This window comes from Oncorhynchus kisutch, linkage group LG20, assembly GCF_002021735.2.
Source record: "Oncorhynchus kisutch isolate 150728-3 linkage group LG20, Okis_V2, whole genome shotgun sequence".
NCBI classification, from domain to species: domain Eukaryota; kingdom Metazoa; phylum Chordata; class Actinopteri; order Salmoniformes; family Salmonidae; genus Oncorhynchus; species Oncorhynchus kisutch.
Window position 1 is genome coordinate 44,916,331 of NC_034193.2, and position 16,554 is coordinate 44,932,884.

The 16,554-nt window shown below is 49.4% G+C and overlaps 1 protein-coding gene across 5 annotated transcripts in view; it reads right to left on the reverse strand.

Moving 5' to 3' along the window:
* The window catches only part of LOC109865791 (trinucleotide repeat-containing gene 6C protein-like), a 61,950-nt gene that overhangs the window by 21,017 nt on the left and 24,379 nt on the right, over positions 1–16,554 (reverse strand). For 3 of the 5 annotated variants that reach the window (XM_020454234.2, XM_020454236.2, XM_031799562.1), the window contains 8 exons: positions 5,455–8,295; positions 3,551–3,760; positions 2,746–3,023; positions 2,436–2,493; positions 2,177–2,322; positions 1,734–1,877; positions 617–757; positions 334–453 (listed from right to left, as the gene is read on the reverse strand). In XM_020454234.2, coding sequence (XP_020309823.1) covers positions 334–453; positions 617–757; positions 1,734–1,877; positions 2,177–2,322; positions 2,436–2,493; positions 2,746–3,023; positions 3,551–3,760; positions 5,455–8,295 — 3,938 coding nt within the window. The remainder of the gene's footprint in view (positions 1–333; positions 454–616; positions 758–1,733; positions 1,878–2,176; positions 2,323–2,435; positions 2,494–2,745; positions 3,024–3,550; positions 3,761–5,454; positions 8,296–16,554) is intronic. The other 2 variants (XM_020454237.2, XM_020454235.2) reach the window with 1 other exon arrangement.

The following is a 16,554-nucleotide window of genomic DNA, read 5'->3' on the forward strand; positions in this document are numbered from 1 at the left end:
AGACAGGCCCATCCGGTCTGGTTCAGTTAGAACGAACCCTGTTTCTAATGCAGACAGGCCCATCCGGTCTGGTTCAGTTAGAACGAACCCTGTTTCTAATGCAGACAGGCCCATCCGGTCTGGTTCGGTTAGAACAAACCCTGTTTCTAATGCAGACAGGCCCATCCTGCCTGGTTCTGGGAGTACGAACCCTGTTTCTAATGCAGACAGGCCCATCCTGCCTGGTTCTGGGAGTACGAACCCTGTTTCTAATGCAGACAGGCCCATCCTGCCTGGTTCTGGGAGTACGAACCCTGTTTCTAATGCAGACAGGGGCCTTTGGCTTGTACTCACCATTTGCAGTTGCTGAAGTTGGTACAACAGGGTCATTTGTTGAGGGTTTATTGGTGAGGTTAAAAGTGCAGGGTTCAGACCAATGTTTTTTGCGGCAAACTGCAAGAGCTGTGCTTGAACCTGGAGGGAGGACAAGGAGACAGATGAGTTGTTCAGAACATCTCAAAATATCTTAAAACAGAGTAAAGCAGTCATGGAGAGAGCCTGGGGCTGGGGGACAGAAAACATGGTGTGTGTGAACGGAGAGAAACTTGGCTGAGGCATAGTGTGTGTGTGTGTGTACCTGAGGGGTGAGAAACTGAGGCACTTGAGCGCGTAGATTAGGCTGGGAGGAGCCGAGAGGCGGCACTGACGGCTGAGGAGGCGGCTGCTGCATGGCCCGGGATAGTGCTGCTCCACTACTGCCCAACATTCCACTCTGCATCTAGACACACACACACAAACACGAGAGGAAATGACTAAACGTCAATAAGAGTTGACATGGCAATCACTCAATCCACTCATTCTCTCCAGACAGTCGATGAATAGGATGTCCCTCACAATACACAACTCTGGCTCACACAGTCTCAGAGAAAACACAAATAAAGACAAGCTATTTCTCCACCACTTCCCAAATCATCCAGGGTCCATTTGAAAGAAAATAGTTGAAAACCTAAGGTCTACCGCATTGAACCACTGACCAATACTGGAGAAACTGGCACATTTGGAGTGCATTCAGTTGGATTAAATGGTGACTGTGATTAAATGATAGTGCTCTTTAAATTCCCCCAGCAATATGCCAAAAGGAAAATGGGACTTATGTAGTAAAGAGAATTATGTTCAGTGTCAGACAAGAAGTTGTTCAATTCAATACTGTTATGACAGAGTTACAGTGCTTTGTTGGGCTTTCAAGGACTCTTATGTTCTATAAAAGGACTTGTATTTCTATGGCAGCTCCTTTGTGTAAAGTTGATGATACAAAAACTATGCCATTTCAATGGGCTCCGCAGGCAAGGTTACGGACGTAACGACCCTTGAGAGAGTGGTGGAGAGCTGAATGGAATTCTCAACTACGTTCAAAGTGTTCTCCCTTTAGTGTCGCATATCGAGGCCCCTCTATTCTCCAGCTCCTGGCAATGGGTTCATGAAGTGTGTGTGTGTGAGAGATTGTCATGTAAGCACGTGTGTGTGGTTGTGTATGTGCTACTGTATACTTATCTACACTAAAAGTGTTTGTGATCTATTTGTTTGTGTGTGTGTGTGTGTGTGTGTGTGTGTGTGTGTGTCACAGACGGGACCTGAACCAACGTCTTAACCGTTAGCCATAATAGGGCCGAGGGCGACACTAATCGCAGGAAGGGCTACCTCATTACGAGACTGAGGTGCAGCGCATGCGTTTCACCCCCCCCTCCCCTCCTTACCTGTCTGTTGTTCAAGTTCTGCATGTTGAGCCCCGGGGAGCCCAGGGCCAGCCCAGGCTGAAGGTTGTTAATCAGGGGGAGCTTCAGGCTGACGGGAGAAGGCAGAAACGGTGAGGGGGGGGCGTCGTCTGACAGACCACCGTCCTGGAACCAGGGAGGAGGGGAGACGAGATCAGTCAGCCAGTAAATCATTTCAGTTAAATCAATCACTTTTTTGTGTGTATGGCACGCTTTACAAAGGATACTGTCAACTTCTCGTAATCCCAATCGCGGTAATAAGAAAAGGTGGGACTGAAACAAGACCCCTGTATTTTCACCATTCATAGGCACATGCGTTTGTGGTTTCATCCTTCGTCAATGGACATGTCTTTCACTAGCTGTCTTTCTATTGGACATGACGGCTATCGATTCCTGATACAATGCTAGTGGCATTCATAAAGTACCTTGTCTAGGAATGGGCTGCGGTCCGAGGAGGGGTCTTTGGAGAGGGCCTGGGGACGGCAACCCAATGGCTTGTTCATCCCGTTGTTGTAGTCCGACATGCCCATGCCCCGCTTGTCCAGTTCAGTCTTCTTCTCCAACAAAGCGCCTTGGGAGAGAGGTCAGATAAATATGGAATGCGCATACACAGCAACAAGCAGAAACACACGTAGATGTGCACCCACACACAATCAGACACACACACACACAGGGAAAACCTACTCATGGCCTGGTCCAGGTTCATGTCGTTGCTCTTCAGAGCCTCCTCGGCAGGATCCCTCTGTAACACAATGGCAACACGAGACACCCAGTCAGTGACAACTTCAACAATACACTGACTACATGCTTGATACATACATTTAAATGTGTGGATTCTGAAACAATTTGAAATCATTTCAAATACTTCATATCTGTGCTTGACTGAAATTGCCTGGTTTAAAGGACAAAACAATTATCCCAAAACCTTACACACACACCCCAGTATTTGAACCCAGGTCTAATTCTGACATTGCAAAACGAATCACATTCATACCGGGAAGCCCATGTCCGTGAGCTGCTTGATGAGACGGTTCATGATCCAGGCTTCGTCTGGCTGGTTGCCCATCTTGCCCTTGGGCGGGCCCTTCTTGGGCGGCTGGCCCCACGAGTTACAGGAGGTGCTGCTCTCCTGGGAGGCGGGGCTGTTCCACATGTCTCCGGCGTCAGCATCCCATTGGCCAGAAGACATGCCCATCTCCTCCTCCCTCCCGCCTCCCCAGCCGTCTTGCATAGATTTGGGGGCTGGAAGAGGAGCAGTGCAGGGTAAATGTCCTGGATATGAATACCAAGTAAAAGTGATTTAGTAAGTCCCTGGTTATAATATAGCTGGTTCATTGAAATCTGACTGTAGTGCCTGTAGTGTAGTGCCCAAATAGTGCCCAAACAGTAGTATCAAGCTAACCTAGTATCTGTGTTTCTGCTGTACCAGTATACTGCAGTCGAGTCTAACCTTAGCACGTAGACAAGCAAGCATTTCACTGTACCATGTGACCAATACACTTTGATTTGACTTTTGAATGCTTGCAAAGATCAAGGGCAACCCCTTTGCGTGCAATTGGAATGCAACCACTTGGTGCCAGTATTGTCACACAAGTCCCTCCTTTTCTTGTCTGCCTTCTAGTATAAAAATGTATGCAATAGCAGAAATAGCAGTGACACCGTGTTCTTCAAGACATCTAGAAAAGCAAATCTTTAACAGAAGCTTTCAGGTGCTTACAAACACAATAGAGTAGTTTTTATTTACTGATGAGTAAGTGAGTGTTAACCATGTTTGTACACCAACGGTGTGTGGGCCTAACCTGGCTTGCAGGGTGGAGGTCCAGAGGGTCCGTTGTTGCCCCTCCTGTAGGGTCCATTGGGCTCGTGCCCCCCATCGCTCCAGCCTCCAAGAACACCGGGGGGTTTGCCCCAGGCAGAGGTGCCGTTGTCCACTGCAGGAGAGGGGCCAGCGGGTTCCCCCCATGCCATTTCTGGCTTGGGCTGCTGGACACTGGGCAGCTCCCCCCAGCCTGGGAGGAGAGAGGGAAGGACATATTGATAAATGTATGCTTTAAAGTGATGTGTGCGTCACTTTATTGCAAGTATATTCACTTAAAAGACCAGCAAACAGTGATCAACAGACATATTGTTAGCAGTTGCAGTCTGTCAGTCTAGTTTTACTGCCAGCCAACTGGTTCCATTACTGATGAAAATGGAACCATAAAACTACTGAGGAACAGTGTGTGCTAGCTTGCATTCATTCACTTGCACTACACCCCGTTCTACTCTCAATCCTCAGGCTTTTCCTCCTTGTAAAACAGTGAGCCAAGTTGTTACATGTTAATCAGGGGCAGTATGGCTGTGTACCAAATGGCACCCTATTCCCTATATAGTGCATTACTTTTGACCAAGGCCCTTTGGGCTCTGGCCAAAAGTAGTGCACTATATAGGGAATAGGGTGCCATTTTGGACGCAAGCATAGGTTGATGCGGTGCCATGATGCTGCTATATATAGTCAGAGGGCTTTCAGCCTACGACAGAAGAGTCCGGCCAAGAGAGAGGGCGAGAGGCAGAAGAGGACAGCCGTGACTGTTTCACTCCTGGCCCAGCTCCCAGACCCTCTTGTCTGAGCTGGCTGAGTCCACCGAGGAGCACTGTGAGCAGGCAGACCAGAGCAGTGTGTGCCAAGCCTGGCTGATCAGTCTCTGGTTACTGGGGTTGTACACAGAGAAACAGCAGGGGGCACTGGTCTCACTCATCCATAACCTTTCAGCGAGAACAGTGCCACAGTCGGCTTTCACTGAAGCGTTTGTCTTTGCAGTGGGGTGCCTTGAAAAGCCATGGCACTGTGCATGTTCTAGAATGCTGAGCGATTAGTGCTTTTTAAGGTCGGTTCGGTTTCTACACATTTTCAATTCCAATAATTTAACATTAAATGCATTATGTGGGTTGAATACATTATGCATTATGTGGGTTGAATGCTGCAACATAGAATAAAACAATTAATAAAAGTCCCATGATGGTAGTGACTGCCCATTAACTGCTTATGAACCTTCATTCACGTTACTCAAATATTTCACTTTAATTCCAAGTGATAATCTCATCTCTATAGAGCTGCTGTCTATACTGTCTGACAAACCCACTATTTTAGTAGTTCTTCAAAGTAAATAAAGGTATACTATAATGACTGCTGAATAGCAGCTATCAATCACTTAGATGGCACATTTTCAGGTCGAGAGACCTTGCTATGCAACTCTCTCTTGATCACACATTCTTCGGTCTCTTATGTAGCAGGCGTAAAAGAAACAGACAGGACAAGGAGGCACATAATGGATTATGGTCATTGTAGGTAATTACCAAACTCCCTAACACGTCGCACAGTTCGGGTGTCATCCGTTTGATATCTAAAGAAACTGTGCAATGTGCACATTGAGCTCACAGAAAACCCCAAACAAAATGTAATTTAAACAATTGAACCATGTCGCTCAATTTGTTATTTAAAAAAAGCGATGAATCGCACCAATATTCAATGACAAAATTATAATTTTTACAAAATTATAAAAATATATGCTTGAAAGTTGGATATTTCCTCAGACATAAGTCTCTCACTTGTAGTCTTTCCAGTATAGGTGAATCACAGGGCGAATACCACAATACATTACAGCGGTGCAGAATAACCAGTTTTACAGACATTTCAGAAAAGTGAGTGGGGTCAGTTTCTTACCTGGGTTGGCCATAGGTGGTCTGCCCTGGGGTCCACTGCCCTGGTGCGGGGCGGCGGTGTTGGGGGATCCATTGTTGTTGCCGTGGTGCTGGCTGTGTGGCGGGGGCTGTCCGTGGTGCGGGTGGTGGTTCATGTGATGGTGATTGTTATTGCTAGGGGGGACGGAGGAGTGGTTGTGGCTGTTGTTGACGGCCATGCTTCCGTTGCTCTTGCTGGTCGGCGGCTGGGTGGGGGCGTTGCCTTGGTTACCGTTACCTCCAGTGGGGTTGTTGCGGTCCCACATATTCACGGTCTTATTGTAGGCGCTGGGGTCTCCCCATGTGGACGTGCCGTCATCGATCTCCATCTTGCGGCGGATGGAGGGAGGAGAGGGTTCCTCCCAGCCGGTGGGCTCCATCGCTGGGTCGGGTTTGGCTCCGGAGCTCCCCGGGCCCCAGCCGGGGTTGGAACTCTGCCTTACAGATGCAGGGCCGCCCCAGGACCCCATGCTGCCTCCTCCTGTTCCAACACCTTCACTATTTCCATTGGGGCTTTCCTGGGGCTTGGAGCCCCATCCTGGTGCTGGGCCGTTGGTGCTTTCCTGGGGCTTGGAGCCCCATCCTGGTGCTGGGCCGTTGGATCTTTCCTGGGGCTTGGAGCCCCATCCTTGTGCTGGGCCGTTGGGGCTTTCCTGGGGCTTGGAGCCCCATCCTTGTGCTGGGCCATTGGGGCTTTCCTGGGGCTTGGAGCCCCATCCTGGTGCCGGGCCGTTGGGGCTTTCCTGGGGCTTGGAGCCCCATCCTGGTGCTGGGCCGTTGGGGCTTTCCTGGGGCTTGGAGCCCCATCCTGGTGCTGGGCCGTTGTGGCTTTCCTGGGGCTTGGAGCCCCATCCTGGTGCTGGGCCGTTGGGATGCTGGGTCTCCACCCAGCCACCACCTCCAACAGCAGGGGCAGGCTTTGACGCCCAGCCGCCCCCATTTCCTCCACCTCCTCTGGGGCTGTCCTTCCACCCTCCTCCTCCTCGTCCATTTCCTCCTTCTCCTTCCCACATGTGGCTGGAGGATCCATTCTTCTTCACCTCGGCCGGTTCTCTCCACTCTCCTCCATTGGAGCCGTTGGAGCCATTGGAGCCACGGCTGCCACTTCCGTGGCCGGAGCCCCAGCCGTGGGAGGACTTGGGACCCTCTCCCCAGCTCTGGGACTGGCTCTGCTGGGTCTTGGTTGGCCCGGCGTCCCAGGTAGGGGAGGACTTCCCCTCAGGGACGCCCCAGGATTGAACTCCACTCTTGGGGCCATTGTTTGTGGTGTTTTGGCCTTGGGCCATGGGCTCCCCCCAACCACTGACCGAACCGTTGGGGGCCTTGTTGACAGGCTGCTCCCCCCAGCCTGAGGGTGGAGTGCCTCCCCAGCCTGAGGGGCCTTCGCTCTTGCCTCCGGAGCCCCCTGAGCCTGGCCTCTGAGATGGTCCCAGGTTGGGGTTGGCTCCCCCGTTCCGGGGGTCCGGTGGGGATCCGGAAGAGGGGCTGCTGGAGCCCTTCCAAGTGTCCCCTCCAGCACCGCCCCTCATCTCGCTGGTCTTCCTCTCGTTGGCGGCGCGCTGCTCCTCCATCTCCCAGGAGGTGTGCTGGCGGACGGGCGTCTGGCCCCAGCCTGTGTTGCAGAGCACCCGGGGGTCCAGGTCCTGCCGAGGCAGGGGAGGGGGGCCTCCGTCCTCGCTACCGGTCCTGTCCCTGCGGTGGGAGCGCCCCATGCTGCCGCCGCTTCCGCTACCCTCACTAGTCGGGGCCGGGGTTGGCTGGCCCCAGGAGCTTACCTGCTGGTCCTGGGCTGGGCCATCTGAGGAATCCCAGCCTCCTTTGGCCTCGCCTCCACCGCTGGAGGGCTTCCCCCAGTCTCCTCCCCAGCCTCCTTCTCCACCGCCACTCCCGCCTCCTCCGCTGCCAGAGTGGCCCCAGCCGGACATGCCTCCGGAGGGTGCCGAGTCCCAGCCTGAGTTTTTGGAGTCAGCGGAAGTCTTGGTGTCTCCGTTGCCCCAGACGGAGCTCCCTGTGTCTCCGTTGAGCTGGGAGGACTCAGTAGGGGACTGGCCACCCCAGCCGGGCAGGCCGTGGATGGGGCTAAGTGGCTGCTTAGTGTGGTGGCTGTTTTGTACGTCAGTGTTAAGGTTAGGATGTTCCATGCTGCTGAAAGACACATTCTTATTGGAGGACGGGGCGTCAGGGCTCATCATTCCTCCCCAGGTGCTGCTGCTGTTGTTCTCTTCCCCTCCCAGGCTACTGTTGCCCAGGCTGCCGTTGGGAGGTAGTGAGGCGGGGTTGGTGCCACCTCCAGCCCCCTCTTGCCCCAGCACGGGCCAGGCCGAGGGGTTGGCGTTGGGGTTCAGGTTCAGGCTAAAACTGGGTTGGGAGTTCCAGCCGGGTGCTCCTCCACTCCGACCCATGTTGGGCCCTAGGCCATCGGGTTTGGCTCCCTCAGTGGGGCCCATGGTGATGGGGCCTGATCCGGAGCCCCAGCCCCTGCTGCCGATGGCTCCAACTCCCTGGCCACCGCCAGGCTGCATCATGTTAGTGACGTTAGCTTTGAGAGAGGGGTAGTGGGCCTGCTGGCTAGTAGCCCCCGCGGCTATGCTCATGTTGCTGCTGGTCTCTGGGTTTGTACAGTCAGCGGCTGTGGCACATTCTGAAGGATTCGCTGGTCGGCTGTCGCTGCTGCGAATGATGGAGGGCCAGGCCTCGGTGTCGCTCCCGTCAATGATCACTTGATCCCAGCTACTACTGGTGGTGCTGCGGTCAGTGGCTGGTGGTAAGGCTCCCCAGTGGGGATTCTCATACTGGGCACCAGGACCACTCTGGAAGGGCAGGTCTAGAGGAGAAAGAGAGAAATAATATATATATATATATATATGTGAGTGAGTGAGAATACCATGTAATAAACTCCCTCAGCTCCTAGAAGAAGTCATTGTACTGTCTCCCCTTGGTTGGTTAAACTGTTACCATCCGACATGGCAGCAGTCAGAGGAGAACGACAGTCACGCTCTCCTGGTCTGTTCTCCAGTCAGATGCCTGCCATAATCAGAATGTACAGCAGACCGTGCCCCATATCCTATTAGCTATGGCAAATCCATATATTCCTGCTTTGGGGCAGTCAGATGTGGAGTGGCTGGGTGAGCGATAGGAGCCCTCCCTCTCCTACTTTCACTCCCCCTAACACTCCTTCCGTCCTACTCTCCCTCTATGTGAGTGGGTGAAATGGAACCCTCTCCCTTTCCTCCCACCTGCTCCTCCTGAACTGAGAGGCCCATCAGTCTTCCCTAGCTGTGGCTGTGAAGGGAAGCCCAAGTGGAAAGCTGCTCACTTATTGGAATGAAACCAAGATGGCTCCCTCCATCACTCCCTACGCTCCAGCAGGTCCCCACAAAGCACTAGACCCAGCGACACTGATACTGTGCAGACTGCAGAGTAGAGGTCGACCGATTAATTAGGGACGATTTCAAGTTTTCATAACAATCGTAAATCGGTATTTCTGGGCACCGATTTGGCAGATTTTTTTTTTTTACACCTTTATTTAATCTTTATTTAACGGCAAGTCAGTTAAGAACACATTCTTATTTCCAATGGCCCAGGAATGGTGGATTAACTGCCTCGTTCAGGGGCAGAACGACACATTTGACACGGTGGTTGGCAGAAGCAGGCGCGTAAACATTCAAACAGCACTTTCGTGCGTTTTGCCAGCAGCTCTTCGTTGTGCGTCAAGCATTGCGCTGTTTATGACTTCAAGCCCATCACCTCCCGAGATGAGGCTGGTGTAACTGAAGTGAAATGGCTAGCTAGTTAGCGCGTGCTAATAGCGTTTCAAACGTCACTCGCTCTGAGCCTTGGAGTGGTTGTTCCCCTTGCTCTGCATGGGTAACGCTGCTTCGATGGTGGCTGTTGTCATTGTGTTCCTGGTTCGAGCCCAGGTAGGGGCGAGGAGAGGGACGGCAGCTATACTGTTACACTTGCAATACTAAAGTGCCTATAAGAACATACAATAGTCAAAGGGAAATAGTCCTATAATTCCTATAATAACCACAACCTAAAACCTCTTAACATGAGTCTTCAATATTCCCAGGTAAAAGGAACCACCAGCTTTCGTAGGTTCTCATGTTCTGAGCAAGGAACTTAAACGTTAGCTTTCTTACATGGCACGGCACATATTGCACTTTTACTTTCTTCCTCAACACAGCATTATTTAAACCAAATTGAACATGTTTCATTATTTATTTGAGGCTATTTGAGGCTATTATGTCCGATTAGTCGGTATCGGCTTTTTTGGTCATCCAATAATCGGTATCGGCGTTGAAAACTCATAATCGGTCGACCTTACTGCAGAGTACACACATTACTCTGCCTTCTTCAATTGTATCTTTCAAATGCTTATTTTAATATATTCCCTCATACTAAGAGCAGGAGAAAAACAAGATAAGTCTAGCCCACACTGTGGAACATCGCCTCAGCCTACAGACAAACACTCATTAACGCCGATGAGAAAAACAAGTCCCGGTAACAACTAATAATAGGCAGGTAATCAATGGCCTTATTAATGCTGCTGGAGAGAAGAGAGGAGGTATTGATCCACCAACCACCATGCAAAGCCAACCACAAAACGGGTCTTATCTACAGAGAGGACCTAAGAACACGGTTGTTCCCACTCGTCTTCATGACTTTAGCGCAGGGTCGGGGCCAATTGCATTTCAAGCCGAGTCAATTCAGACTGAATAGAAATGAGATTGACCTCAACCCTGCTTACGTTATGAAACTGCACATTGTTGAAGGCTGTATTCTTATAATCTACTTGTTTTTGTAATTCACAAATCCAATAAGCTCATCAATTGTTATATCAAAAATAAATGGTATCCCATTGCTAGCTATATTATCTATGAAACAAAAGCATTTACAATGTCAAAGTCGTCTTAGACATTTAGAAAACGTATAGCCTCTGGCTTTCCTTAGACAGTGTGAAACAGTGGGGTGGGTCATATTTGGTCATCACCCCGTTTCAAATGGAGATTCTTACCTTCTCTATTAGCTCGCTATTGGAGTCCACTGGATTCTATCAGACCGTTCCGTGATTTGCATGATTGCCTGGAGTTTATCCATCACAGATAAAGCTATGGTCAAAACAATCCTGTCAAATAGTGGGTGGGGGACTAGCTTCCGTTTGAGACACACACTGACTGACATGTGGTTAGGCTTAAGATACAGCGCAACGCGCCTCCGAGTCCCTCCAAATGCAATTTTCCCCTCAACATACTTATCTCCTCTTCTCAGACTGCCTTATCACACAAGGTCGTCAGTGTGTGTAGAAAGGAACACACACACACACACACAGGAGAGAGAGTCTGCAATCAGCTCTACACTTCCTAGAAAGTGTAACCAGAGGTACCACAAAATTCCCATCTCAAATCCTAACTTCAACAATGTTGAAAAAAGATTTCCCATTAAAAGTTTCTCCTACTACATTGAGAGAAAAAAAAAACAAGTCAGCCGGCCGTTAGGTCCCGCCCCTCGCACTGCCGGCCGTTAGGTCCCGCCCTCCCTCCTTCAAAACTGCACAAATAGAAAATAACATCTGGGGCATCTAGGGTCAAGCTGAGCTACACTTCCAAGACACATCCCACAATGCACAGTGACAGACCAGCCATGTAACAAAAGAGTGCATTAGGCTGAGTGATCCTTATGTAAGCACACCATGGATACTTATGTAAGCAACCTACATGCTCTGTTCAAAAGTAGTGCACTATAAAAAGGAAATAGGGTGCCATTTGGGACAACTTTTCTATGGCTTTGTTCACTTAGGAATACATATATCCATACCACATTGATCATAACTCTCAATTGATTTAAATAGTCCCGGTAAGTAACATCTTAAACCCACAACTGAACCACAACCTCTTCCTCATGGCCTTCGAGAACAAACACATCAAAGTCAGTACACACCATCTAATGTCAGTGGCCAGCGCCCACAACAACCAATGAGGTTTTGCATGACGTGGATATTTTAGGAGTCGTTCCAACAGAGAGCCCTGTGTGGGTGTGTGAGAGATTCAGTGTCTTTGGCAGGATTTTGCTTTGGTAGGTTTGGCACCATTTCAACGCCATTGTTTTGGTGCCGTACACCTGCCTGCCTTTCAGTCAAATCGCAGAGATAGCTAACCGCTAACCTAACATACAAAAGCTCATTGTTTCACTGACGCTAACACCCACAATGTCAATCCATGTACCTGCAAGGCTGCTAGGTGTGTGTGTGTGTATACATACATATACACTGCTCAAAAGAATAAAGGGAACACTAAAATAACACATCCTAGATCTGAGTGAATGAAATATTCTTATTAAATACTTTTTTCTTTACATAGTTGAATGTGCTGACAAAAATCACACAAAAATGATCAATGGAAATCAAATTTAAAGTGGAAAACCACACTACAGGCTGATCCAACTTTGATGTAATGTCCTTAAAACAAGTCAAAATGAGGTTAAGTAGTGTGTGTGGCCTCCACGTGCCTGTATGACCTCCCTACAACACCTGGGCATGCTCCTGATGAGGTGGTGGATGGAGCGAGACATGACATCCCAGATGTGCTCAATTGGATTCAGGTCTGGGGAACGGGCGGGCCAGTCCATAGCATCAATGCCTTCCTCTTGCAGGAACTGCTGATACACTCCAGCCACATGAGGTCTAGCATTGTCTTGCATTAGGAGGAACCCAGGGCCAACCGCACCAGCATATGGTCTCACAAGGGGTCTGAGGAGCTCATCTCGGTACCTAATGGCAGTCAGGCTACCTCTGGCGAGCATATGGAGGGCTGTGCGGCCACCCAAAGAAATGCCACCCCACACCATGACTGACCCACCGCCAAACCGGTCATGCTGGAGGATGTTGCAGGCAGCAGAACGTTCTCCACAGCATCTCCAGACTGTCACATGTGCTCAGTGTGAACCTGCTTTCATCTGTGAAGAGCACAGGGCGCCAGTGGGGAATTTGCCAATCTTGGTGCTCTCTGGAAAATGCCAAACGTCCTGCACAGTGTTGAGCTGTAAGCACAACCCCCACCTGTGGACGTCAGGCCCTTATACCACCCTCATGGAGTCTGTTTCTGACCGTTTGAGCAGACACATGCACATTTGTGGCCTGATGGAGGTCATTTTGCAGGGCTCTGGCAGTGCTCCTCCTGCTCCTCCTTGCACAAATGCGGAGGTAGCGGTCCTGCTGCTGGGTTGTTGCCCTCCTATGGCCTCCTCCACGTCTCCTGATGTACTGGCCTGTCTCCTGGTGGCGCCGCCATGCTCTGGACACTACGCTGACAGACACAGCAAACCTTCTTGCCACAGCTGGCATTGATGTGCCATCCTGGATGAGCTGCACTACCTGAGCCACTTGTGTGGGTTGTAGACTCCGTCTCATGCTACCACTAGAGTGAAAGCACCGCCAGCATTCAAAAGTGACCAAAACATCAGCCAGGAAGCATAGGAACTGAGAAGTGGTCTGTGATCACCACCTGCAGAAGCACTCCTTTATTGGGTGTGTCTTGCTAATTGCCTATAATTTCCACCTGTTGTCTATTGCATTTGCACAACAGCATGTGAAATGTATTGTCAATCAGTGTTGCTTCAAACAGTGGACAGTTTGATTTCACAGAAGTGTGATTGACTTGGAGTTACATTGTGTTGTTTAAGTGTTCCCTTTATTTTTTTGAGCAGTATCTAACGCACACAAGCGTCGCTCCCCCTCTCCCTCTGTCTGTCTTCAAGCCCGCCGAGCAGCAAGGAACGCCATTTTATCGGGCAGACCTGAAACTCAGCCAAGAGCTCAGAGGCTGCTGCCTGCAGCAAGAACGTCTCGCTCTGCCCTCTGCTTTCTCCCTTTCATTTATTTGCCCCCCCCCTCGCACACTCTCTCTGAAGGGGCATAATAGGTTGCATGATAAATCAATCATATAATACATAGAAAAGCGTGCAGTTCAGCCTTGTTTTTTTCTTCCGTCACTGCCCGTCACAGATACAACTCCACGAGCGAAACAAAACAACCCCGGAGTAGAGAGAGAAGAAGAGATAAGAGCTGATGGCAGCTGTAAAGAAGGGGGTCAGGGGTAGAGTGGAAAAATACCTGAAGAGAGGTGGTGCTGCTGCAACACCATGCTGTGAGGCGCTACAGCCATCGCCATCCTCCATTCAATATGTCTGCTACTGTTCGCTGCAAAGCATCGCAACTGCTTCCTTGATACGATGCCAAGAAATTGAGGCTGGCTGGCTGCGTAATGTGTATGTCTACTCAACCTTGCCCACTCTTTTCCTTACAACTCTGTACAACCTTATTTCTGGTAGGCATTCCAATAGATTAGTGAGAAATCTTCCTGTGTCGGGGAAAAAGGTGAGTGTCTGTGCGAGAGAAACGGGGGACAAAACCAAAGCTAAGGCAACAAGGAAAAAAATGGGGACAATTCTATTCCGTCTCTGTTCAGCCGTCAGTAATGTCTAGCTGCTTCCATTCTGGTCCCAATTAGGAGGGCAGTGGGTAACGATGGTGCTCGCTGAATGAATAGTGGCGACAGAAAAAACAATACGGCTTCTGTTCTTTGGTTCTGATGCAGCTCCCTGATACCAAAGATGCAGTGCTGTGACAGCACGCACACATCTACAAAATCACTTCATATAGCAGCTCAGCTTCCTATCATAGAGCACTAGCCTACTACTCAGAATAAGACAAGGCAACTGATGCTAGCCCTGCCGGGGAAACAACTACCAGGAGATCAGGCTGCTGCTGATAATGAGGATGCTACTAGCAGGCAGCCAAAAGTTAGACACTGCCTTTCTCTCCCTATGAAAGCCAGGGTGACGGGGAGAAGGGGGGAGGGGTTGACAGTGGCAAAGGGAGAGACACAGAGAGACGGCATGTATGAAGAAAAAGAAAGACACGGTGCACCAAAAAGGATTAAGTGCCTGTAATCAACATCTTGAGCAATAGCGTAGCCTTGGAGCTAGCTGTGAAATGCAGCCAGGAGCCACACGAATGGGACCGAACCGGATGCCATTATTCTCCCATTCATTCAACACTGCCAATTCACCACATTATCTCTTGCCAAACCGCACCGTGACGCACCACAAGCAGTAAATGCACCATTTAATCCCCTTTGTCCTCAGAATAGACCCTCTTTCCCCTTTCAGGAACTTCTGAGTTCCGGTCTCCGGGATCCAAAGATTCTGGTTTGTTTTCCAGAAATGGAGACACACAGAGAGGAAAAAAGAGAGAAAAGGAGTGAGAGTGGGCACAGGAGGGTTTAAAACCAGAGAGGTAGTTTCCTCTTGGTTCCCTGGCAGAGTCTGGGCTAATGAGGCCACTAGGGGCTGGAGGAGAGGGGAAAGAGAGAGCGGGGCGGGCGAGAGAGAGGCTAGCATTCTCTCTAGCCTAGTCTGGCCAACTCCATTGACTAGTGGAATCAGTGTCCTGCATATAGTGCTGTGAAAAGGTATTTGCCCCTTTCCTGATTTGCACATTTGTCACACTTAAATGTTTCAGGTCAAACTAATTTAAATATTACACAAAGATAACTGCAATTTGTGTTTACTTGGGTTAAGTGATGATTTTATTTATTAAGGTAAAAAAGCTATCCGAACCTTCATGGCCCTATGTGAAAGTAATTGCCCCCTAAACCTAACAGCTGGTTGTGCCACCCTCGGCAACTGCAATCAAGCGTTTGAACTTGCTAGTGTGTTTTGGATCATTGTCCTGCTGCAGAACCCAAGTGTGCTTCAGCTTGAGGTCACGAACTGGTGACCGGACATTCTCCTTCAGGATTTTTTGGTAGAGAGCAGAATTCATGGTTCCATCAATCACAGCAAGTCGTCCAGGTCCTGAAGCAGCCCCAGACCATCACACCACCACCATATTTGACTGTTGGTATGATGTTCTTTTTCTGAAATGCTGTGTTACTTTTACACCAGATGTAACAGGACCTTCCAAAAAGGTTAACTTTTGTCTTGCCAATCCACAGAATATTTTCCCAAAAGCCTTGGGGATCATCAAGATGTTTTTTGCCAAAAGTGAGACGCGATTGTTATTTCTGGTCAGCAGTGGTTTTCACCTTGGAACTCTGCCATGGATGCCATTTTTGCCCAGTCTCTTTCTTATGGTTGGGTCATGAACACTGACCTCAACTGAGGCAAGTGAGGCCTGCAGTTCTTTAGATGTTGTTGTGGGTTCTTTTGTGAACTCTTGGATGAGTTGTCGCTGCGCTCTTGGGGTAATTTTGGTAGGCCAGCCACTCCTGGGGAAGGTTCACCACTGTTCCAAATGTTCTCCATTTGTGGATAATGGCTCTCACCGTGGTTCGCTGGAGTCCCAAAGCTTTAGAAATGGCTTTGTAATCCTGTTCCTGAATTTTTTGGGATCGCGGCATGATGTCTTGCTTTTTGAGATCGTTTGGCCTACTTCACTTTGTCAGACAGGTTCAAGTGATTTCTTGATTCAACAGGTCTGGCAGTAATCAGGCCTGGGTGTGGCTTGTGAAATTGAAAACTCAGCTTTGCAGAAAATGTGATTAACCACAGTAAATTCATGATTTTAACAAGGGGGGGGACAATTTCTTTGTCACATAGGACCACAAAGCTTCGGATAGCTTTTTTCCCTTAATAAATAAATGTATTGCTTAAAATCTGCATTGTGTCATCTTTGTGTAATATTAAAATTGGTTTGATGAACTGAAACATTGAAGTGTGACAAATGTGAAAGAAAACAAAGAAATCAGGAAGGGGCAAATACTTTCACAGCACTGCACCTCAACATTCTTCACTTACGTGGCCCTGACAACGATGGTCAAAGGAATAGCCTTACGGCTAAAGCACATTAGGCAGTGATCACTGATGGGAATACCTGGCTGAACAGTCGTCAATGGGACGTGTTACGTATTGGTCTTTATGCGCAGACAAACACGCTATGTCTGCAACTGGAATCAAAATAACAAATATGCCACCCCATCCAGGCATTTGAAGACAAAGCCAAGGGCCCAAATGAGAAGGGCGGCAGGGCCAACGCATGTTAACAACATCTAGCCAACAGTATTCCTTCTGGCCACATGCTACG